This window comes from Nuphar pumila, chromosome 1 (assembly GCF_984573655.1).
Source record: "Nuphar pumila chromosome 1, dmNupPumi1.hap1.1, whole genome shotgun sequence".
NCBI classification, from domain to species: Eukaryota; Viridiplantae; Streptophyta; class Magnoliopsida; order Nymphaeales; family Nymphaeaceae; genus Nuphar; species Nuphar pumila.
The window spans coordinates 6,262,272-6,287,527 of NC_143249.1; the positions used below are offsets into that span (position 1 = coordinate 6,262,272).

At 35.2% G+C, this 25,256-nt stretch overlaps 1 protein-coding gene across 2 annotated transcripts in view; it reads right to left on the reverse strand.

Annotated features, from left to right (window-relative positions):
- Positions 1-781: 781 nt before the first annotated feature.
- Positions 782-25,256, reverse strand: part of LOC149847807 (cyclic nucleotide-gated ion channel 17-like) — a 35,479-nt gene continuing 11,004 nt past the window's right edge. Inside the window, exons 3-7 of one of the 2 annotated variants that reach the window (XM_090001819.1) lie at positions 8,904-9,116; positions 8,432-8,727; positions 5,471-5,582; positions 4,347-4,583; positions 782-1,862 (exon numbers count right to left, since the gene is read on the reverse strand). In XM_090001819.1, coding sequence (XP_089857945.1) covers positions 1,110-1,862; positions 4,347-4,583; positions 5,471-5,582; positions 8,432-8,727; positions 8,904-9,116 — 1,611 coding nt within the window. In that variant the 3' untranslated portion in view covers positions 782-1,109. The remainder of the gene's footprint in view (positions 1,863-4,346; positions 4,584-5,470; positions 5,583-8,431; positions 8,728-8,903; positions 9,117-25,256) is intronic. The other variant, XM_090001886.1, reaches the window with a different exon arrangement.

The window sequence follows — 25,256 nt, forward strand, 5'->3', positions numbered from 1 at the left end:
TCATATGTTTAGCGTGTCCTGTTTCCAGTTGTCCCCCCTTGTTCCGGTACTCCCTGTATATTATTTTTTATAATCTCAACAGTTAGCATGTACTTTGGGCATAGTCATCAGCATTGATACTCGATACACCCTTATCACATATACGGCATACCAGTCCCAGACATTGGTATAGAACTCATTTTAAAAGTCATAACTAGAAAGTAAGAAATGTTTAAAAAACTCATACCAATTACTTTAGAAACTAGTACCATCTCTAGTAGAAATTCCTTCCTATTAAATTGTAAATGAGTATCAAGCTCATTTCTATCATATTATAAATCAATATCAAACCCTTTCTTCTATCAACATCTCTGCATATAAATAACAATGGCATTACTAACAAAACACAATTTAAGTTAAGACTTTCAAATGTTATAAAGAAAATACAATACATATATAGAATAACAATTGACTAATTATCCATGCTTGACTATTTTAATTCGTAAGTATTTTTCTGAAAATATATACTTTGTTTCAATTTTTTGGAAGCCAATACCAATTCTTTTAACAACTGTATTAATGTTTATTAGAAACTCGTATAAAAAAATTTGATGGCATACTCCATTTCAAGTAAAATGTAGGTGAAAGTTTTTAAGCCCTTGGGTACCAGTACCAATACATGGTAGCCTGTACCAGTACTTGTACCCGTTTATGGCAACTACAGTCATTGGGACCTGTTAAAAGATGCAAGTTGTTAAATTTCTCTGTCGACGCCACAACAGAAATATTCACCGAAAAATGAGACTAGAACCATCAATACTACATAGTTAACATGATAACAAATAAACACCATGCCGGACTCCACTATATCCGATATACATCGAACAAGGTTTTGCATGTCATGCTTCTGAAAATACATACAAAAATAGAAAAGACAAAAGCTTAAAATCAAACCCCTTGCATGGGGAATTTGGAACATTATCAAACTGATTCCATTCTATCTGCGAGTCTCCCGTCAAAGCAATTTCTAGTAAGCCATGAACTATAAGTACCCACTTTGTATTGGTGGGGTGCTTAATGCTCAAATGTAAACTCTGTTCACCTAGTTAAATTAGAATGGTTGAAGATTGTCAATCATCTTCGGGGTCTGCAGAAAAATCAGGTTCATCAGGCTTCTTTATTTTTGGTAATTCTTCTGTTAAACTTGGCACAGTGACACCCTTGACCTTCTGAGCTCCTTTCCTTGTGTTTGCAGCAAACCTTGAGGCAAGTATGGTGACAGCAAGATTCTGCATCGCATTAGAAGAATTCAGTGGGGCGCTCTCACAGTCATCATGCATTCTGTCATCTTCCTCTTCTTGTTGGTCCCTCATCATGGAGAATGGCTCCTGCATCAGGAGCTCCCTTGCCATCTTTCTTCTTTTAAACCGCCGCCAGGCAGCCTGTATGAAGCAAGACGCCCATGTCCTCCAGTGATGGGAGTAGAAACGGAATGTATGCTGTAGCTTCCTACTGTGCAACCGCCTGAACTGGTTCGCGACAAATTTGAGGTCTTCTGCATGCAATGCAAAAGCCTCCACTTCGCTTAGTGCTTTGACTGTTCTTGTTGAAGAAGGAAGATTAACCGTGGATTTTGGAAGCAAGGCCCAGGCAAGCAGCTCTTCCCCACAGAAATCTCCAGGCCTTAAAGTGATAGAGTTGAAGAAACCAGATCTTCCTCCATTGGTTGTGGAACTCTCGAGTTGCCCCCGAATGACAAGGAGCATCTCTGTGACAGGGTCACCCTCGCGTACAATGTATGTGCCTTCAGTGCTTAAGGAGGAGACTAAGCGCTCACATATCGCATCCAAAAGCTGATCATCCATCTGTGAGAAAAGAGGGACCTGCAAACACAAAAAGGGCATTAAGTTTAAGCAAGTGGTAGTGGTGTCATGGCCCCAGAGAGTCTAAACATCAAGCTGCCAGTGATGTGTTCACACATGTACGATCAGATAGCATATCAGGTAGTAATGGGGAAAAAAGCACAAGAAAGAACAAGAAAAGGAGAGAGAGAGAGAGAGAGAGGACTTTTTGTGGGATGTGCTTTCACCAATTTACATCTGAGAAAAGAAATGAGTCCAAATAAATTATCGCAAGATCTCAATGAAAGTTGTCAAGAAACTCCCACCATGTTCACATCAAAGGATGAATATGATTGGAAAGTAAATAATTTTCCAAAGGCACACGAAGAGAGTCCACATGAAGAAACCTAAGGGGCCTCTTTGGATGCAACCACCTACCCAGAAATGTGGGAAAAGTTGGAATTGCGCTATGTTACACGACAATGATTTCTCTAACTTATCCCACCGTTCTCAATGAGTTTTTCTCCAACTTATCCCACTGTTCTCGATAAGTTGGTTCATCCAACCACCCCCCCCCTAATTTTCACCCATCTGCCAGGATTTCTCGCTCAAATCACAAAGCAAGAAGGGAAACAGACCATATCTCTGTCAAATAATGTGCCAAAATAATCAAATGCACATAGTCACAGATATAGGCGATATTTTGAAAATATAGCTGTATCATATTATTCATGAAACGATATTAAAGGAAAAATATCATGATATTTTGAAATATCAGAAATTTATATATGTCAAGATATTATTGCAATAATTTCATGATATTATCACGATAATATCATATTATGAGTTACCTTTCACTTTTTTACTACTTTTCTATATCTCAACCATGTTTTTCTTCTTCTGTTTTATATTTTTTACTTATTTCTTTTATTATATGTGTATTTTATTATCTAGACATGTTATTTTTCTTATTTCTACTTGTCTTTTTTTAATTCTTTTAAGCACCGTGTTTTTGCCAAGATTTATCAACTAAACCTATATTATCACAAGAAACTTCCTTGCTGAGACCGATATTTGTGACTATGGATGAAACTAACATAACCTAAAAGCTATGTAAACTGCTACAAAAGAATGATATATGAGCCAACTATAAGCAGTAGATCTTTAAATTGGATATACATGAATTCAAATATTATCTGAATCAGTTCATAAGGTGCAAAATTATGTAGAGAGCTCATTTCAGCTGATTTCCAGCTTATCAACAAAGATCAAGGATGAGGCTATCGATAGAAATCAACTGCGTTTATAAACAAAATAGCTCTCAGAACCATCACAAAATCAATCCCAGGAGTTTGTGATTTGAAAATTGCCAAGGACGCACAAACATTCCCTTCCAAATTCTGAAATTAGATAAAGCAATCGAAGGAGCAGTCACATCCATCACAATTCAATGACAGTAAAATCAACTTATCCTATATAAATCTCATGTATAAGACCCAGATGAATTGAAAGTTATATTTTTGGATGTGGAAGGGAGAAAGTGCAGAAACCATGCTTGTATTTGAATAAAAATCCTTTTTCTGATAATCCAAAACCTTGAACTTTTGCATGAACATAGAATGTTGTTTAAAGAAATATATACATCATAAACATGTTAACTTCAAAAATGAAGATAAATAGCTCATTGTTCCATCATATGACCAAAATCCACCAATAAACTATGTATACATCAATCAAATTAAGCAGACAACAAAATACACTTCAAAGAGGCATCCAGACCACTCAGCAAGGGAACCAAAGGAATTTCCTATGAGGGCTTTAAATTGCAGCCATATAGTCATGTGGAAGACTAGAAATGACCAGAAAAAGGGAGAAAAAGGCCATAACTTTACACTTAAAGAGGAAAAGAAATGCCCATTTGCATTCTAAATATCTTAAATCACTTGAGAAAATGCTGCAGCTTATTTTCGCTTCTCTTAAGTATACAGGGAAGGAACTCCATAAGAAACAGCCAATTATGACTCAACAAAAGTTCTGAAGCACAGTATGTGTAGGAAGCTCGCTGCACTGACACAGAATGCCAGCAGAACACTGCTCCCTAAGTTTAAGTAAAAGCAGCCATTCAAGTGATAGAATTAAGAATCTGAGTTGTGATTCATGAGTTAAACTCCAAATATTCTTCCACCCAAGCATTATACTTATCCACATGTTACCACTTCTTAATTTTCTTCACCATCTCAAGCAAATGCCAAAAGCTTAGCTTCAGATACTTGTCCTTGTTTTAACTAAAGTGAAAAGCGTCAAGCTACTAGCCAAATACTAGAACTGCAATTTATGCTTAAAACCACTCTTATTCAAATTAATGTCCAAAACAAAAAAATGTTAGTCCTTAACAATAGGGCTGGGAAAACAAAAAATCGGAAGTGAATCACTGCCACGCTTTGTATGTAATATAGCACTATATGAACATCTGTATAGGTTTATATATAACAAACCCAAGAGAATGGATACATAGAGAAATCTTACACGTCGAACAAGGTCCAAGCACAAGTGTCGTTGAATGTCTCGACGGAGGTCTGTAGGCAATCCATGCAGGATAGACTCTTCATCAACACCTCGTGTTGCAATCCACTTATATTGAACAAACCGCCGGACACGGTCCTGCAGATCTGGAGGTAGCTGACGATGTCTCATCCACTCCTCAGTGTCCCTCCGTTTGAGCCTCCACTCTTCAAGCCTCACAGTAAGAGATTGCAGGTATGTCTGCAAACAAGACAAGTAGCTACAATGTAAAACCAACAACTGGAAGCACCAACCAAGATAAACTTTTGAAGTGAAAATTTAATTTGTAAATGACCAATAATAATGTAAGCAAGAAGAAATCATAAACTCAATATGCACAAAGTACTATTGGATTTGATCAGAGTATAAAATGTTATTAAAATCAAATTTTAATTCGAAATTAAAAAGCAAAGGCAGAAGACTCAGGCACATGATATTTGCAAACACATCCTAGAGAGAAACAAAATAAAACAAACTTAGGTAATGTTTGGATGGGCTTATAAATAACACTCTTCTTTCTTTATGTTCATCTTAAATATTTAATATTTCTGTTTTTGATATTTTCTTTTTACCTAATTTTAACGAGTACTCATAAATTTAAAGGAAAAAAACCCTCCTTTACAAACAATGGGCGGGCTGTTTTAGTTTGTGTTGCAATCCTCGTTTAGAATAATTGATCAGCACAAGATAACATTAAGATTAATCATCAGTTTACAAAATAAAAATGGGCATACTTTGATTACCTCATGTTCAAATTTAGGGAGGGAAAGAGAAGCTGGAAGAAAAGATAAGGAAAGAGAGGAGAAGAAAGAAATAACATCGTAGTTGATTAATATGATACATATCAATCAATCAACAAATTGTCAAAAACAGGTGACATGACAACCAAGCATACAGAATCGGTGAAAATTTGATAAATTGATCAACAAGACTTTAGAGTCAGCAAAAGTGTCTTGTCATTTTCTTATCCATGGCGTAAACTACAAATAGAATTCATACAGTAACAAGGGTTGCAAACTAAAGATTCATGTTGCCATACAAGAAAAAACTTAGAATTTTTTAAATGGCAACAAAAGCAAGTAGAGTACCTGCATGTTTCCAATCAAATGTGCAAACAGCACTAGACCCAATATAGCAATAAGGATGGCAAACGCTGTCTCACCAATAAAGGTGCTTGTGTTCAAATTCTGCCCATAGGAACTGAAAAGGATTCACAAAATTATGATTTTTTTCTTTTTGTTTTTTGCAACTCAAAACATCTTGCTAACAGATATCATATCTCATTAGAATTTGCATGAACATTCACATGGCAAGATAACATATTTCAACTAGTGAGATACTGCAATGTAGCAATAAAAGATGTGAACATCAAAATGATGAGAAACTAAATCATAAATGTATATGACTGTCAAAATAAAAAATTCAAGGAAAAATGCTCATTCCAAAGCATATATCGCGTAAATGGACCATTGTTAATCACATCTACTAATTCCAATTTGTTTAATATGCTCAGATTCACTACTTTACTAGACGGTTTCGTAGAGTAGGTAAGTGAATATGTGTGCATTTGTGCGTTCCTTATCATGTGTGGAGTATGGCCACAAGGAAAAATTACAAATCCACTTAAGTGATTGCCGTGGTCGAAATCAATGGATTGACCTACACTGGCTCAACTGGTAACAAGGAAATTCACACTTGCTGCAACAGCTTATATTGTAATAATCTTCCAATACCTCAATATTTACTTATATGCTTGTACCAAGAACAAGAAATAATGTAATCACTACCCATATTGTGAAGTTTCCAACATCCACCATTCCCCCATTTGTCCATAATCTGAAAACTCACAGGACTGAATGCCAAGTTAAGTGCCAAGAATGCCAGTCCAGTTACAGATAGATTGGACTGTCATCTGTGAATCAATTTATTGGGACATTTCTTACAGGACTTTGCATATGCTTATCACTAAACATAGTCTTGCCTAGACTTATCCATGTTAAGCAAGTCTTGACCATATAAACTTGAGATATTTGAGTCTAAGTAGGCCTTTTAGTGGTAAGTTCCTCCACTAGAGACTTTGATTTTTACCAGGGTTGTCAGCTGATAATTAGAAGGCTCAAGAAGCTCTTACATTATTTAAGATAAGTTTTTCATCAAACAAATCTGTAAATTCTACAACTGGGATTGTCTAAAGTCAACCTGATACAGTGTTAGTTGTATATAGACTGAAGAAGTTCTTACAGAGATAAAAATGTCTTCCATCAAACAAGTTTAAGTCCACGACTGAGATGGTCTAGAATACAGTTTTAGTTGTATATAAGAGCCCTTGAATCATTTGTGTACCTAGATGTTTTTTCTTTTTTTGCTGAAGAAAGCCGTGACTTCTATCTTATGAGCATAACAAGGACAGTTAACAAAGTGTACTTATCAGGGTACTTAACATTAATATAAATAATAATATATGGGACACCCACATATAGGAGTCAGCATGAACGTGGGGGCTGATCCTCTCCAATGTGTACTTGGTTTCTCCTTTCTCTTAGCATATTTCCAATAATTTCCAATGGAAACCAATATTTTGGTTTATTGTTTACCAATGAAATAGTTGATTGTTAAAACCAAAAAAAAAGTAAAATCATTTTATGGTCCCTACTCGACTTAGACTCTGAGGTTGCACCAACCTCCTTAACTCATGTTACAAGGGGTGCCATCACTAAGAGAGAAAACCTTTATATTGTCACTGACATTCAATAAATCATTTACAACTTGCAATGAAGAGAACACTATTGAGTATTCCCACATCCAAGGAAACACAGAAGTCATCGTCCCTCCTTATAGCCAAACAGACAGATGGGGATAATAAAAGTGGAAAAAAAAAAAGATTTGAAGTTAATTTCTCCAATCAGTGTTTTAGCACATTTGGTGGGAAAAAAACAGTATAATATGGATTTTTTTGCCCATGAGTGTTACAATTCTTTTTCTTTTCTCTTCCATCCCTTCAAAAGTTTAAATTTCTGTTAATCAACCATATAACAGGTAGAAGCCAGGAAATCGTTCTGTATTTTCAATAACTGAGCCAATTTCCCGATTCGTAAAACATGTAGACTGACATCTTCATATCCCACCATATCTTTAAGGGTATTTTCATCAGACCTGTGGATCCATTTGCAAACATGATATGGATCTTTCCCACCCTCAAATAAATGTGCCTGACATGAATGTTGGCCATGCTCAGTTTATGATCATAATGGTACCTTGCCATCTCCCAGACTTCGGCTTCAATTTGTTTGTGGCAATCAAAATTATAGATGTTTTCAACACCAATTTCACCCCAAAAATAGTCATTATCATGTATGCAGAAACTCTTTTGTTCTTTTTTGTTTTTTACAGAAGCTACAGACTTCCAGTCCTGATATCTAAGAATAGAACTTTCCAATTCAAAAACATGGAAAGGGACATAACTGCTACCCATGAATACATTTAATGTCTAGGGAAGCTTCATCAGACTGTTGTAGCCTTTTCCAAATATCAGGGCATGTAGTACTTCATCCATTTGGCCATTAATTGTTGCATATTGTGAGCTTCGAATGAAATTGTAATACATGAATAAAACTTGGCAACTGTTATTAAATCAGGCAAATAGAGAAAGAGAACAGCAACCTTGAAGCACCACAGAATGTCAAACAATAGTATGGAGCTAATTCTGTATGTAAAACAATGTGCAGTTCACATTTATTTTGGAGGGTGTTTGGACGAATGCTTTTAATGCATTTCAGGTGAAACACGTATAGATAACTACCATGATTTGCAACTTTCAACCATTTGGTAAGTTTTGACCAGCTCACATATATGTGCATGGGCATGTCACTAGTGAGATATACAAACTATTGTGAATTCCATTGAAAATGGTTGTGTTCAAAATGCTTTTCTCCTAACACGTGCAACCATACACCCCTTAGATTTATGGTCTTCCAAATTTCCTGTACACTTGAGCAGGCAATCTGACTCCATGGCCATCATCAATGAAACTGCTCAGACTTGAAATTTACCTTAGTTGCTGTAAACCCCACCACAGGCAGTAAAAGTATTTCTCAAGGAAATTTGCTGAGACAATATTGTTGCTCAAGGCATTCTGAAAAATGCCATAATTGAATGTGCTGTTGCTGGGATCACAATTAGCAAACACTTGTGTAATGTTTGCCCAAATCTCACGATCACGATCATTGGCTGTGTTGCAGTATAAAAATTCAGGTTTGCAGACAGAAACACCTTCTATCCTGCATTCTTTCTTCCAGCATGTATTCTGTCGCTCAACAGAAAGCAGATACCATGATGCTCCCAAGACCTACATGCCAGACAAAGTTATTTTTGGATACGGTGGCTCAGGTAAATTTAGGCATTAAACAAATTAAGGAATTAAAATATCACAGAAAACGAATGAGCTGAAAGTAGAAGACCATTTATCTGGATTTTCTTACACAAAAATAAGATGAAAATGACAAATTTTGATATCATACATACATGACTTGCAATCATGTAAAGAAGCAAATTGTAGGCAGCTCCCGCCCAAGCAGTCTTTGTAACAACACCGGTGGCTTTGACAATTTGGGCACTCAATGGAAAAATCAAATACAATCTGGGAACATACTGAAATAGAACAATCAAAGCTAGTGCATTGTTGGTATGTTCAGCATTAGAGTTTCTTACTGCAGGTATAATAAACCAGATGACCATCTGCACATAGACACCTTGATTGTCAGATTCTAGTAAAAAATTTTACCTCAGATAAAGACACAAATGTGGCTTCACAAAACAAAATAACGAAATATGCCTTCAGAGTTTGTCTTCTCAAATACTAGAGTCTGCCCCCACAATTAGCAGGACAGATAAGAAACAATCTTCAAAGATATTATCGTTATATATATATAGATAGATAGATAGAGAGAGAGAGGTGTATCTTCCAGACCATTTATCTCCTAACTGTCCCAGACCTCTTTAAAAAACATATATGTGCAAGTTTTTTGCTTAATCCAAACCTGTAGATGTGCTTATAATTGCTTATTTACAAAAAATCATGCTTTGGATCAAAACAATTTAACAAAAAATCTTGATTTTTAGTTAATCAAGTTTTTGGTGCAATATATACCGTTGATTTTTGCATTGAGCTAGAAACACATCTAAACATCAAAATGCTTAAGCTAATACATGTTTTTTACTAAATAAAGCATAGGGATCACATCTATGAGTTTAGATCAAGGTTGTCAAACTAGGAAGCGGAAGCGGGAAACGATACGGAAAGCGGAAGCGAGAAGCGAGGCATTTTAAAATCTATAGGAAGCGGGAAGCGAAGTATCAATTTAAAAGCAAAATATTAAAAAAAATGAAGCAATATGGTAATTGAATAGAAATCGAACAAGAAACAAATAAAAACTAAAATAAAATTGTTCATTCTTATATTTCATGATTTTTCAGTAAAAGAGCTAATTTTTTGTTAAAATTTAACAATGATGGTTACTAATTTAAAGAAAGTACATGAAAAGTGAGTGAAAGCGTGAGATAAAATACATGAAAAGAAATGTGAGAAAAGCATATAGGAAGCATAGACCATGTGTGTGGGAAGCATAGAAGAAGCGTGGGGGAATCGAGATTCTCATGAAGTTTCCGAAGCGAGGAGTATCGTGCTTCCGAAGTGAGTTTTTGGGAAGCGCACTTCCGAGGCGAGTTTCTGGGAAGCGCGCTTCCGAAGTGAGTTTTCGGGAAGCGAGCTTCCCACCTACCTAAAAAGCTTCCGGTTACTCTGGTTTAAATTAAAAAAAGAAGTGCATGCAAGCATGTTTTCTAAAGAGGACCGGGAGATAAATGGCCTGGAAGATACACATCTCTCTCTCTCTCTCTCTCTCTCTCTCTATATATATATATATATATATATATATATATATATAAGTGATATTATCATTGTATTTTCAGCAAATGATATTATAGGTAAAATATCATGATATTTTGAAAATATTGCCAATTTGATAATATTGTGATATTCTTGTAATAACATTGTGACATTATCAATTATTGTTACTGTTTTCATTTATTTTCTACCTCTTAAATGTGTTTTCATTCTTTATTTTGAATTTTCACTTATTTATTTTATTATACATGTACTTTATTATCTAAACATGATATTTTCTTATTTATTTTTATATATTTTTTGTTTTTTTAAGCCCAAAGATTTTTCTGAGTTTTATCACCAAACCTATAATATCGCAAGAAATAGCCTTGCCAAGATATAGCTGATACCGATATTTGTGACTATGATATATATATATATATATATATATATATATATATATATATATATATATATAATTTATTTATTTATATCCCAACATGTCGATGTGCTTCAAAAAGTAAAAGAATATATCCATTTGAAGTGAAAAAGAATAAAAGGTACTAATGGCTAGAACATATGTTCTAATTAAAGGACACTATCTTGAACGAATAATCTGTATTTCAGCTAACTATTATTAGATTTAGTTCATTTTTAAGGAAATATTTTGTGTTTGTTTTAAGTTTTAACCTACTGATATTCAAAACATTTTAACGGTTTCAGAGTTGTATTTGAAAGAAGATGAAATCCACAATCGGATCTTCAAATGATACTCACAAAAGATTTCTTCACAATAACCACAATGTTCATAAATGGCATACACTCACAAGAACCACTAGGGTTCATACAAAATACTCAAAAAAGAGTATGCAAACAAAGAGAGAAGATGAAATATATTTCATTCAAGTGGGAGAAACTCACACAAAACCCACACAAAAAGAATGCTTTACAAGGGGGAAATGACCCCATATATATACAACACAAAAGAGAGTAAGAGAGGGAGTCCAATGACTCCTTTTGAAATGTACTTTTTGATTTGGTCAAAAAGTAGCTCAAAGTTGAGATGGCTAAAAAGTTCCAAAAAATGAAAAATAAAACTAATCCTAATTGGATTCCAACCTAACCTAACTAAAATACATAACTAAACAAAAAAGGAGATCACATATGAGATTACATATTTCAACACTCCCCCTCAAACTTGTAGTTGAATAACCGAAAGTTTGTTTAAGAAAAAGTGAAATTGTGGAGCGGCGAGAGGTTTGGTAAAGAAATCTACCAATTGATATTATGAGGAAACATAGGGAAGATCAATGGTGCCATGTAGAAATTCCTCTCATACGTAGTGACAATCTATTTCAATATGCTTGGTGCGTTCGTGGAATGTCCGGTTACTGGCAATATAAATAGAATTTTTGTTGTCCCAGTATAGTCTTGATGCTCCTGTGCTTTCAATACCCATGTCATGAAGCAAGCACCGTAGCCAGACTACTTACATAGTGGTTGTAGTCATTGCCCTGTATTTGGCTTAAATTGACGAGAGAGAAACCTTTTGTTGCTTCTTGCACCTCCATGAGATCAATGAGTCACCTAAGAACACACAAAAAACGAGAGTTCAGTGTCGATCATTGAGATCACCTCCCCAGTCCACATCAGTATAAGCAATTAATTCTAACGAAGAAGAAGCAGACAAAAAAAGTCTTCTAAAAATGAAAATTTTAATATATCTAATAATGCGTAAAACAACTCTCATATGAACAGTGGTAGGAGCATGTTGAAATTAGCTTGATGTGTGAACCGAATGCGCAATGTCAAGTCTTGTAATAGAAAGATAAGACAGTGCCCCGACAAGTTGTCTGTAAGGTATTGGATTTTCAAGAAGTTCTCCATTATCAATCTTTATTTTGACATTTACAACTTTGGGAGTATCAACATGTCGTTCATTTGAGATACCAAACCTGTCAACTGTAAAAATGTCTTTAAAAAAGACACTACAATCTGTTAAAATGTAAAACTGTACATATATGTATATATAATAATATTATATTATTATATATATATATATTTTTCATTTCTTTCTTTTCTGTAATTTTTTTCCTTTATTTTTATTTTGTCTTTATGTCATCTAGTTCAGTTTGAATTAGAATGATTGTTGCTAGTCAAGTCCTGTCCAGACTTGACTAGCAATAGAGCTGTTGGACTGACACAGTCCAACAGCTCTTAATAGAGCTGTTGGACTGTGTTGAGTCCTCTTTCAGCTGTGTATATAAAGGGGTGCAGCCCCTCTTGTATTTTATTCCAATGCTTCTTAAGCAATTGGTTTTTCATATCAATAAAGAATACATTTTTATTTTTATTTTATTTCCAGTTATACCCTTTTTAAGGGTTATACTTTAGTGTCATTCTTGACACTTGCCCTTGTTAATCTAAGCTCGTGTTTCGAAGATCCCCATTTCGTTTCATGGTATCAGAGCCGCGGAAGTACTAAATCTTGAGAAAAAGCTGCCTCGGTTTCCGTGCCCGTTTGCAAAAGTGTTCGCCACTTGAAGAGAAGTGTTTTATCACTTCATTGGAGAAGATTTCACATCTTGTTGTATTGTTTTTTTTTCTTTCATTTTCCTTCTTGTTTCTCTTCTATCCCTATTCTTTCTCTCCTTGTAATCGATTGATGACAATGATAAAGTCATCATCATGCCTATGAAACTAAGCGATACGAACTATGTAACATGGGCTTCAATCATGAAGCACCATATATGGGGAAAAGGCTTATGGGGGATTGTGGATGGTTCCGATTCGGAACCTAAGCTATCTCTTACTAAAAAGGAGGGAGATAAAGAGGTCCCTCTATCGGAAGAAGAGAAAATCAAGGCTATTGCCTCATACGAGAAGAAATGGAAAGAATGGAGAATATCTCATGCGAAGATAATGTCATGGCTTATCAATAGCGTTGACATTAAAAAATGCTCAAGTCTTGCCAAATTTGATCGGCATGGGAATACCTTAAGAATATGTATTCCCTTAAAGATATTGCACACGTGTGCAACCTCCAAGAAAAAGTTTGAATGATGACACAAGGAGACAAAACTATTCGTGAATATTACAATGGGTTGTCCGAACTTTGGGAAGAACTTTCCCTTTTAGAACCAAAGTGGCATTGTGCCGAAGACATCGAGCTTCGTCAGAAACAACTCGATGCTGAACATTTTTACCAGTTTATCACTGGATTAAGGCCGGAATTTGAAATCACTAAATCGGTCCTACTTCACCGGGGAAAAATTCCTTCTATTGTTGAAACTATTGAAGAGTTAATAATGGAAGAAAATCGTCTCCGGAAAGGTTCTTTAAAAATTGAAGATGATTCCGTTTTAGCCGTGTCTAGACCAGGGAATCATGTTCGATCATATAGGCCTCCTCACTTTAACCGACAAAATGGTGACTATGATAAGAAGAAAGTTATTTGTCATCACTGTCATGAACCGGGACACTACAGGCCACAATGTCCCAAACTTAAGGAGCTGAGAGAAAAAAGAGCTGCAATTGCTGGATCGGAGCCTAAAGATCAAGATGCACCAGTTTCCCTAGCCCAACTAATGGAGATTCTTCAGCCTCTCATCAAAGGTGCCTCTTCCTCATCTGAAGCTTCAACCGGCGCAGCAGCCTCATCTTTTTCTGATCTAGGTAAAATTTCTTGGCTTCTTGACTCTGGTGCATCTTTTCATATGACCCCAAATAATCAAAGTCTATCCAAATGTGTTAAAAATAAAACAAGTGTGTCAAAGGTCTTTACTGCTGATGGGACTTCTCTTAAAATAGAAGGAATAGGAAATTTTGAAAAAATTTATAAAACAAAAAAAAAATTTATTCCAGAAATTAGACATGTTCCCAAATTAAATTTAAATCTTTTATCTGTATCTCAAATTTCTGATTATGGGTGTAATATTTCTTTTTCTTCTCATGGTTGTTGAGTACAGGATCGCCAGTCAGGCAAGCTGATTGGGGAAGGCCATAGAGAAGGAGGACTCTATTACATGGATTTTTTGGAAATGCCGAAGAAAGCTTTTTGTTATAATATTCAAAAAATAGAGTTTGAACTATGGCATAAGAGACTTGGTCATCCACATATAGCCAAAATCCAACATTTTCCAAATCTAGGGAAATTTTGTAACTCTGAATCATTTGATTGTAAAGATTGTATTCTCGGCAAAATGAAAATATTACCATTTCATAACAGAACCTTTTTCTCTTCAAGACCACTTGAATTAATACACTCGGATGATTGGGGTCCTGCACCAGTAATTTCTAAAGGAGGATTTGTTTACTATGTTATTTTTGTCGATGATTTCTCCCGACATACGTGGATGTACTTTCTCAAACATAAGTCTGAAGTATTTTCATACTTTCAAACTTTTCATAATATGGTTAAAAACAAGTTTCAAAATGATATTACTATTTTTCGCACAGATTCAGGGGGAGAGTTTTTATCTACAGATTTTCAAAATTATCTTAAATTGCATGGCATCACACATCAAAGATCTTGTCCTTATACACCTCAACAAAATGGACTGGCAGAACGAAAACATCGTCATATTATAGAAACCACTAGGACTTTATTAATAGCAAATCAAGTCCCGAAAGACTTTTGGGCAGAAGCTGCCTTAACTACCACCTATCTCATTAATAGGATGCCATCTTCTTTGTTACAAAATATCACTCCCATTGAAAAACTTATGAACATTTCTCCAAACTACTCTAGACTAAGAATATTTGGGTGCAAATGTTTCATATTTACTGACAAAAATGATAAACTTTCCCCTCGTGCGATTCCCTGTGCCTTTTTAGGATATGCTGAAAACCAGAAAGGTTATAGATGTTTTGACTTCAAAAATAATAAACTATATGTGTCTAGAAATGTTTCCTTTCTTGAAAAGGAGAGCTTCTTTGATTTTAGAAAATTAAAAGACGTCACTGAGTACTCCTTTTTGCTAGATCTAACATCAACATCTGATGAATATGACCTTGACTGTAACTTTGATGATGATCAAAGAATTATTGATCTTAATGTTGAAAATAAAGAAGTTCATAGAGATACTAGTATTCAATATTCCAGGCGACAAGAGTCTAATCCTCCATGTGTACTTGAGAAATATTCTAATATTCCAACTAGACAATCATCCCGAATCTCGAGGCCTCCAGGAAAGTTTGTATCATACGAGTCTTTCTCACCCACATATAGGGCAGTTATTGCATTAATTCACTCATATGAAGAACCATCCACATATTTTCAAGCAAAAAATGATATCAAATGGATAGAAGCCATGAAAGCTGAATTAGATGCACTTGAAAAGGCTTCTACATGGAATATTCAAGATCTTCCTCCAGGGAAGAAAACTATAGGATGTCGATGGGTTTATAAAATTAAAACCAAGAGTGATGGTACTCTTGAAAGATATAAAGCCCGTTTAGTAGCCAAAGGTTATGCCCAAGAATATGGGATTGATTATAAAGAAACCTTTGCTCTGGTGGCTCGTATGACTATTGTCCGAACCTTAATTGCCTTAGCTTCTATCAAAAAATGGTCTATTTTTCAAATGGATGTCAAAAATGCTTTTTTAAATGGAAAGCTAGTTGAAGAAGTATATATGGAACCCCCTCCTGGTCTAAGTATTCCTAAGGGTAAAGTCCTTCGCTTAGAAAAAGCTCTTTATAGACTTAAACAAGCACCAAAAGCTTGGTATGATAGGTTTAGTCGTGTTATGATTGATATTGGTTTTCAATTCTGTTTAACTGACACTGCTTTGTTTATTAAGAATTCTGATGCAGGGATCATTGTGCTTCTTCTCTATGTAAATGATATGATCATCACAGGAAGCGATAAACAGGGAGTTAAAACAATCAAAACACTTCTTAAATCTCATTTTGAAATGACTGATTTGGGCTTGTTGAGATATTTTTTAGGCATTGAAGTTGCTTATTCTCCTAGAGGATATTTATTATCTCAGACTAAATTTGCTTTTGATATTGTTTTCAGGTCTGGTATTACTGATGATAAGAAAGTTGACACTCCAGAAGTTGTTAATGTTAAAATGAAGATTGATGATGGAGAACTTCTTGCAGACCCTACTCCTTACAGACAGCTTGTCGAGGCACTTTCCTATCTATCCATTACCCGACCAGATATAGCACATGTTGTTCATACAGCAAGTCAATTTCAACATGCTCCTACTTCTGTTCATATGGGAGCAGTCATGCGTATTATCAGATACATCAAGTCTTCTCTTTCACGAGGACTTTTCTTATCTTCCTCCTCTTCTCTTGATTTAATTGCATATACTGATGCTGATTGGGGAGGTGATCCCAATAACAGACACTCAACCACTGGCTTTTGTGTCTTTTTAGGGGAATCATTGATCTCGTGGAGGTGTAAAAAGCAGCAGAAGGTATCTCTCTCATCCACCGAAGTTGAATACAGAGTCATGGCAACCACGACCATGGAAGTAGTTTGGCTCCGACGATTGCTTGCTGACATGGGAGCTGAAGCAACAAAGGCTTCACAAATGTGTTGTGACAACAAAAGTGCGATCTACATTGTCAGTAACAGAACATTCCACGAACGCACCAAACACATCGAAATGGATTGTCACTACGTCAGAGAGGAATATCTACACGGGATAATTGATCTGCCATATGTCACTTCAGAATATCAGTTAGCAGACTTCTTTACAAAGCCTCTCGCTGCTCCCCGATTTCACTTTCTCTTAAACAAACTTTCGCTCATTGTACCGTAAGTTTGAGGGGGAGTGTTAAAATGTAAAACTGTACATATATGTATATATAATAATATTATATTATATATATATATAGATATATACATTTTTCATTTCTTTCTTTTCTGTAATTTTTTTCCTTTATTTTTATTTTGTCTTTATGTCATCTAGTTCAGTTTGAACTAGAATGATTGTTGCTAGTCAAGTCCTGTCCAAACTTCACTAGCAATAGAGCTGTTGGACTGACACAATCCAACAGCTCTATTGAGTCCTCTTTCAGCTGTGTATATAAAGAGGTGCAGCCCCTCTTGTATTTTATTCCAATGCTTCTTAAGCAATTGGTTTTTCATATCAATAAAGAATACATTTTTATTTTTATTTTCTTTCCAGTTATACCCTTTTTAAGGGTTATGCTTTAGTGTCATTCTTGACACTTGCCCTTGTTAATCTAAGCTCGTGTTTCGAAGATCCCCATTTTGTTTCACAATCAAGACACAAAGTTCTTGATGAAGTGCGTGCACACAAATGCACAATAAGAACTCTTAGAACACTTGTGTACAAAGACACAACCCACAATATCTCACAAATGCACTAAGGCATAAAAAGGAATGGAAAAACTTTATTAAATAATGTTTGGGCTTCGACTCAAAGCCATGAAAATACACAAGGGGAGAGCCCCTTTAAATAGAGAAGTGGAGACCTTGGAGGGGCTCCACTTCTAGTCATTGGAGCCCCTCCAACGGTCACAAATGTGACCGTTGGAGAAGCCCAATGACTAGAAGTTGGGCCCCCCAAGGTACACGATACCCTAAATTCAAAACGAAAAAGATAAAAATAAAATAAGAAAAAGAAAAATAATTACAACATATTCAATAATATGAATATGTGTAAAATGATTAAAATACCCCTACGACTATTACAAGAAACAAATATATATATATATATATATATATATATATATATATATATGTAGGTCTATGTCACAGGGATTAGGCCAGACAGGTACCGCACCCGCATCAACGCGATGCGGGTGCGGCACCCGGTGCGGTCAACGCACCCAGGGTCATTTTGATCCATTTTTTGGATTTAAAAAAAAATTGCCCGATGAAATGGGCTGCGGAATTTAAAAAAAGAAAAATCTTGGGGGGAGGGGGGCGCTTCCCCCTATAACCCCCCGTCAGGGGCGGCCCCCCCAGGACCCGCGCCGGGGGGAAACCTCGGACCCCCCTTCTCTCTCTCTCTCTCTCTCTCTCTCTCTCTCTCTCTCTCTCTCTCTCTCTCTCTCTCTATATATATATATATATATATATATATATAATTTATTTATTTTTTGCCGCACCCCTGCACCCAAGGTTTTGAAAGTGCTGCACCCCCGCACCCATGTGACATAGACGTAGGTAGATACATGTACATATATATAAAATATGTATGTGCGTGTATCTTCCTATATATATAAAATATATATAGAATTACAAGGATTTGGTATATACAATTTAACACCCTCCCTCAAACTTAGGGCATAATGACTGAAAGTTTGCCAAGAAGAAAGTTGAATCGTAGAGAACACAGTGCTTTGGTGAAGAAATCTGCCAACTGATATTCTGAAGTTACATACGAAAGATCTATGACTCCTTTCAGATATGCTTCTCGAACATAGTGACATACAATCTCAATGTGCTTAGTTCGCTCATGAAAAGTATTATTTTTGACAATATAAATTGCACTATTGTTATCATAGCATAGCTTGGTGGGCCCTTCTACATTAATCCCCATGTCTTCTAATAGCTGATGAATCCATACAATTTTCATGGTAGTAGTTGTCATGGCTCGATATTCAACTTCGATAGAGGATAAAGACACTTTTTGCTGCTTCTTACATCTCCATGAGATCAGTGAGTGTCCTAAAAACACACAAAAGCTAGTGGTGGAGTGAGGGTTATTTGGGTCACCTCCCCAGTCAGAGTCAGTATAAGCAATTAATTTCAATTCAGAGAAAGAGGATAAGAATACTCCCTTATTTAATGTACCCTTTATGTATCTGATGATTCGCAAAATGGCACCCATGTGAACAGATGTTGGTGCATGTTGAAATTGGCTTGCAGTATAAACTGCATGAGAAATATCTAGTCTAGTAATACTTAGATACATCAACGATCCCATAAACTGTTTGTAGGGAGTGGAATCTGTGAGGAGAATGCCATCATCAATTTTCATTTTGGCTCATATAGCAGAAGTTTCACAAATTTTATCATCTGTAATACTGGACCTGTCAAGAATCTTAGAGACAAGCTTAGTTTGAGATAAAAAATACCCTCTATGAGAGTATGCCACTTCAATACCCGAAAAATAGGTTAAAAATCTCAAGTCAGACATCTCAAATTTATCTTTTAAAATTGATTTTATACTTTTAACTCCTTTAGTATCACTTTCAGTTAATATCATCCACATATAAAAGCATATTATTATCCCTGCATTAGTTTTTGTAACAAACAAAGCAATGTCAGTGAAACTGGATGAGCATCCATTTTCTAACATTACAGAATTAAATCTATCGTACCAAGCCTTTGGGGGCTTGTTTTAAACTATAAAGTGTTTTTCGAAGATGAAGCACATTTCCTTTGGGAGCCTTCATTCCAGGAAGAGCATGCATATATACTTCTTCATTTAGATCACCATTTAAAAAGGCGTTTTTAACATCCATTTGATAGATGTTCCATTTGTTAATTGAAGCAACAGTAATGAGGCATCTGACAGTGACCATTCGAGTTAAGGGGCAAATGTTTCTTCATAGTCAATCTTGTATTCTTGACTATATCCCTTAGCAACTAGTCGAGCTTTATATCTCTCAAGAGATCCGTCGCTATTAATTTTTACCTTAAATACTCATCTACATCCTATCATTTTCTTACATTTGGGAAGATCTTGAAATTCCAAAGTTTTTGCCTTGTTGAGGGCTCTAAGTTCACAACCCATCGTTTTTAATCATTCATCGTTCTTTTTGGCTTCCTTGAAGTTTCTGGGTTCTACGTAGAAGTGAATGGCACTGAGACAAGCTCTATGTTTAGGTGTGAAAGAATCATATGAGATGAACCTAGAAGGTACCTTTCTATTTCTCTCAGTTCTTCGTAGGTTTTCTCCATTTGTTGAAGTGGAGCCAGTAGGTTCACTGTATTTTTCAATTGCACTTCTAAAACTGCTTCTGTCTCTGTGGGTATATGTTATAGAATCTCTCGATGCTCCTTCATCACTGTGTTGGTAGGTAGATGGATGGAAGGAAATATTTTCCTTATCTTCATTATCGCTAGCCTCATTATGAGTGAGTTCATCATCACTATCATCAGTTTTAGCTAACAGCTCAAATAAAAAAAAATAATCTATATTTTCTTTATAAGGTTCACTTCTTTCAAAACCATTAACATTTTTCAGAAAACTCACATTTCTAAAAACATATAACTTATCATTCTTAACATCATAACATCGAAACCCTTTTTGGGTTTCGAAGTATCCAAGGAAAGCGCATGTAATGGCTTTTGGTGAGAGCGTATCGTTCTTGTCAGTAAGAACAAAGCATTTGCAACCAAAAATTCTCAACCGACTATAGTCAGGTTCTTTGGTATACAACATTTCGAAAGGCGAGATTTTGTTCAAATTTTTAGATGGTAGCTGATTTATAAGGTAGACAGATGTTAAAGCTGCTTCGGCCTAAAAACCTTTCAGGATGTTTTGAGAAATGAGAAGGGTTCGAGTTGTCTCTATGATATGTCTATGTTTTCTTTCGGCTAATCCATTTTGTTGAAGAGTTTTCGAACAAGATCTTTGGTGAAGAATACCATGACTTTCAAGATAATTTTTGAATTCACTTGAAAGATATTCTCCCCCAGAGTCAGTTCTAAAGATTTTTAAGTTTCCATTAAATTGATTTTTAATCATCATATGATAGGTTTTGAAAGTCGAAAAAACTTCATATTTGTTCTTAAGAAAAAATATCCAACAATATCTTGTGTAGTCGTCAACAAAGATTACATAATACGCAAAGCCCCCTTTTGATAAAATTGGTGTCGGTTCCCATACATCCGAATGGATAATTTCAAAAGGTTTTGTTGTAAACATAGATCTTTGACAAAAAGATAATTTTTTCATTTTCCCAAGAATACAATCGTTACAAGTGAAATCACTTTTACATAGGTGTTTAACAAAAGGTAAATAGGAAATTTTTATAATATTTGGATGTCCAAGTCTCTTGTGCCCTACATTAATATCTTTTTGTTGGACAATATTACAAAAAGGGTTCTTTGGAATTTGAAGAGAATCAACATAGTATAGATCTCCCTTCCTAGAGTCTTCCCCAATCAACCTCCCGGACCGGCGATCCTGTATCTAACATTTATTAGATGAAAACTTTATATCACACCCATGATTCGAGAGTTGAGAAACCGAAAGCAAGTTTAAGTTTAGTTTTGGTATAAATCTAATTTTTGGGATAAAGAAACCTTATTTTTCAAATTTTTCAATTCATTTTACTTTAAGAAAAGTTTCATCCGCGGTTGAAACAAATGATGGAAAGAGATTGTTTGAGTATTCGGAAAAGGTACTAATATTTGGGGACATATGAAATGAAGCACCCGAATCTAAGAGCCAAGAGGTCTTACCGAGAGGCAAAGAGGTTGACATGACGGCTCCAGAAATTGCCCATTTCAGAAGAGGTTGAAGTGCATCCACAATTAGTTGTAACGAGAGAGCTCCATTTGAAGATGATGAGCATTCTTCTTTTTGAGGTTGAGATGTGGTAGCCATAGCTAGCAACTCCTTTCATTTAGGACAAATTGGTTTGATGTGCCCTGGTTCCTTACAAAAGTGGCACACAAGCTTACTATAATCTCTCTTTCCGCCTTGACCACTTGCGCCTTGGCTTTGATTCTTGAAGTGAGGGGGTTTGTAGGTTCTCAAGTTGTTTCCCGGTCTTGAGACGACATTAACACCTTCACTTTTTTCATGGTTGGAAGATGTTGCTAGAACACTTGGGTTATTTTTGCTTATACCTATACAAGTCTCTTCCCCACTTAGTTTTGTAATTATATCTTCAAGAGAGGGGGAAGTGAAAGAGGATAGAAGGGAAGATCGAATTTGTTCAAATTCGGGTCTAAGCTCATTCAAAAAGTTAAAAAAGCGATCATCCTCTATTGTTTATACCTAAGTTCAATAGCCTCTCCGCTCCATTTGGGCTCAAGCATAGCAAGCTCATCCCAAATAGAAGATAATTTCGCAAAATACTCTTTAATAGTCATTTCGTTTCGTTGAAGGGTCAAAACCCTTTTTTGAAGATAATACTTGTAGGACAAATTCCTTGAAGTGTACATTTTTTCAAGGTATTCCCATGCTTGAGAGGCTTTCTTGAACTTGATGATGTTGGCATTAATCCTTATCTCAACGAATGAGAAGATCCATGATAGGATTTTGAAATTCCTCATCTCCAATTCTTCATGTCTCTTACTATAGTCTTCAAGAGCCATGGCACTTTCTTCTCCTGTAAGGATCTTTATTTCTCCTTTTTCCATCAATGTGATTTTAGGCTCCGGTTCTGGAATCGAGCCTTGGACATAGCCCCACAGCCTTTTTTCTTTAATATGGGTCTCCATGTTTTTGGCCCAAACGTGATAATTAGAGCCATTAAGTTTAAAACCAAAAGAGAAATGGGAGTCTTTTTCACCCATTAGAGAGGAGAAAAAGATACATACCACAAAGAATTTTAGATCTTTCTAGGTAAAAGAGACTTCTAAAATATTGGATGAAGAGAAGAATCCACGCCAATCACCAAAAAATTGAGAGCACATTTTTTGAGGCACCCGAAAAAAGTGAGGAACCACACAATCTTCTTTCTTCAACCTTGCTTTGATACCATGTAAAAATGTCTTCAAAAAAGATACTGCAATCAAGACATAAAGCTCTTGATGAAAAACATGCGCACAAATGCACAATAAGAACTCTTAGAACACTTGTGCACAAAGGCACAACCCACAATATCTCACAAATGCACTAAGGCATAAAAAGGAATGAAAAAACTTTATTAAATAATGCTTGGGCTTTGACTCAAAGTCATGAAAATACACAAGGGGAGAGCCCCTTTAAATAGAGAAGTGGAGACCTTAGAGGGGCTCCACTTCTAGTCGTTGAAGCCCCTCCAACGGTCACAAATGTGATCGTTGGAGGGGCCCAATGACTAGAAGTTGGGCCCCCTAAGGTACACGATACCCTAAATTTAAAAAGAAAAAAGATAAAAATAAAATAAGAAAAAGAAAAATAAGTACAACATATTTAATAAGATGAATATGCACAAAATGACTAAAATACCCCTACAACTATTATAATAAACAAATATATATATATATAGGTAGATACATGTACATATATATATGAAATACATATATGCATGTATCTTCCTATATATATAAAATATATATAGAATTACAAGGATTTTGTATATACAATTTAACAGTCAACAATATCTAAAGCAAATTTAGATTGAGTTAGTAAATAGCCCCCAGAAGAATAAACAACTTTTATTCAAGAAAGAATTTTAGGAAACCCAAATCACTCATTTAAAAATGTGTTTTGAGGAATTTTTTAATGCTATCAACTCCCTGTTTATCACTTTCAGTGATGATCATGTAATCTACATAGAGGAGAAGGATGATGATACTTATATCAGAATTCTTAACAAACAAAACGGTGTCAATAAAACAAGATTGAAAACCAAAATCAAGCATAACTTGACTAAACTTATCATACCAAGTCTTTGAGGCTTGCTTAAATTCATACAAAGCCTTATTTAGACGAAGAGTTTTTCCTTCAAGAACGATGATGTCAGGTGGTGGGTCAATGTATACTTCTTCGACTAAGCTTTCATTTAGAAATGTGTTTTTTACATCCATTTGGTATATATGCAATTTCTTTACAGAGGCAAGGGCTATTAAGATTCTTACTGGAGTCATTCTAGCAACTGGGGCAAAAGTCTCTTCATAGTCTATGTCATATTCTTGGAAATATCCTTTGGCAATTAATCGAGCTTTAAACCGCTCAAGAGTGCCATCACTCTTGGTTTTAACTTTGTATACCCATCGACATTCTATACATTTTTTGCCTGGTGGAATATCTTGAATGGTCCAAACATTGGCTTTTTCTAAGGCTTTTAGTTTTGTTGTCATAGCTTTGGCCCATTCAGGATGACTTTTTGCTTCATCATAGTTGGAAGGCTCTTTATAGGAGTGAATCAAGGCAATGTAGGCTTGATGTTTTGGTGTAAACGACTCATATGACACAAATTTTCTCGAAATTTTTGATACTCTAAATGACTTTCTAGTCAATATCTATTCATGTTCTTTGGTATATTTTTCTAAAGCGCATGGTTTCTCTAAATTTCCTTGCCTAGAATATTGAATACAACTTTGATCATTATTAATTGGTTATGTACTTATCTGGTCATTTTGATCATCGTAACTTTCATTAATATCACCTTCATCAATCTTTAGGACTAAGTCCAACAAAAAAGAGTACTCATCTGCTTTCTTAGGTTTTTCACTAAAGAAACTTTTTTTTCTAGAAAGGACACATTTTTTTATACATATAATTTTTCAGATTCAAGGTCAAAACATCTATAGCCTTTTTGGTGACTTGCGTATCCTAAAAAGGCACAAAGAATTGCACGAGGGGAGAATTTATCATTTTTATTTGTAAAAACAAAACATTTACACCAAAAAACCCTCAACTTAGAGTAATTTGGATTTTGTTTAAAAAGTTTTTTCACAGGAGAGATGTTGTTTAGTGTAGAAGATGGCATTCTGTTAATGAGATAAATTGTTGTTAAAGTGGCTTCACTCCAAAAGGTTTTCGGTACTTGATGTGTAATAAGTAAAGTTCTTGTTGTTTCTATAATGTGTCTATGTTTTCTTTTGGCTAAGCCATTTTGTTGAAGAATATAGGGACATGATTTTTTATGTATGATATTGTGTGTGTTCAAATAATCCTTAAATTATTTTGATGAAAACTCTCCCTGAATCAGTGTAGAAAAATGAAGATATCAATTTTAAATTGGTTTTTTACCATATTATAAAATATTTAAAAAAGTAAAAAAACTTTGGATTTATGTTTAAGAAAATAAATCCAAGTATGTCTTGTAAAGTCATCTATGAAGATTATATAATATATAAAACCTCCTTTTAATATAACAGGTGCAAG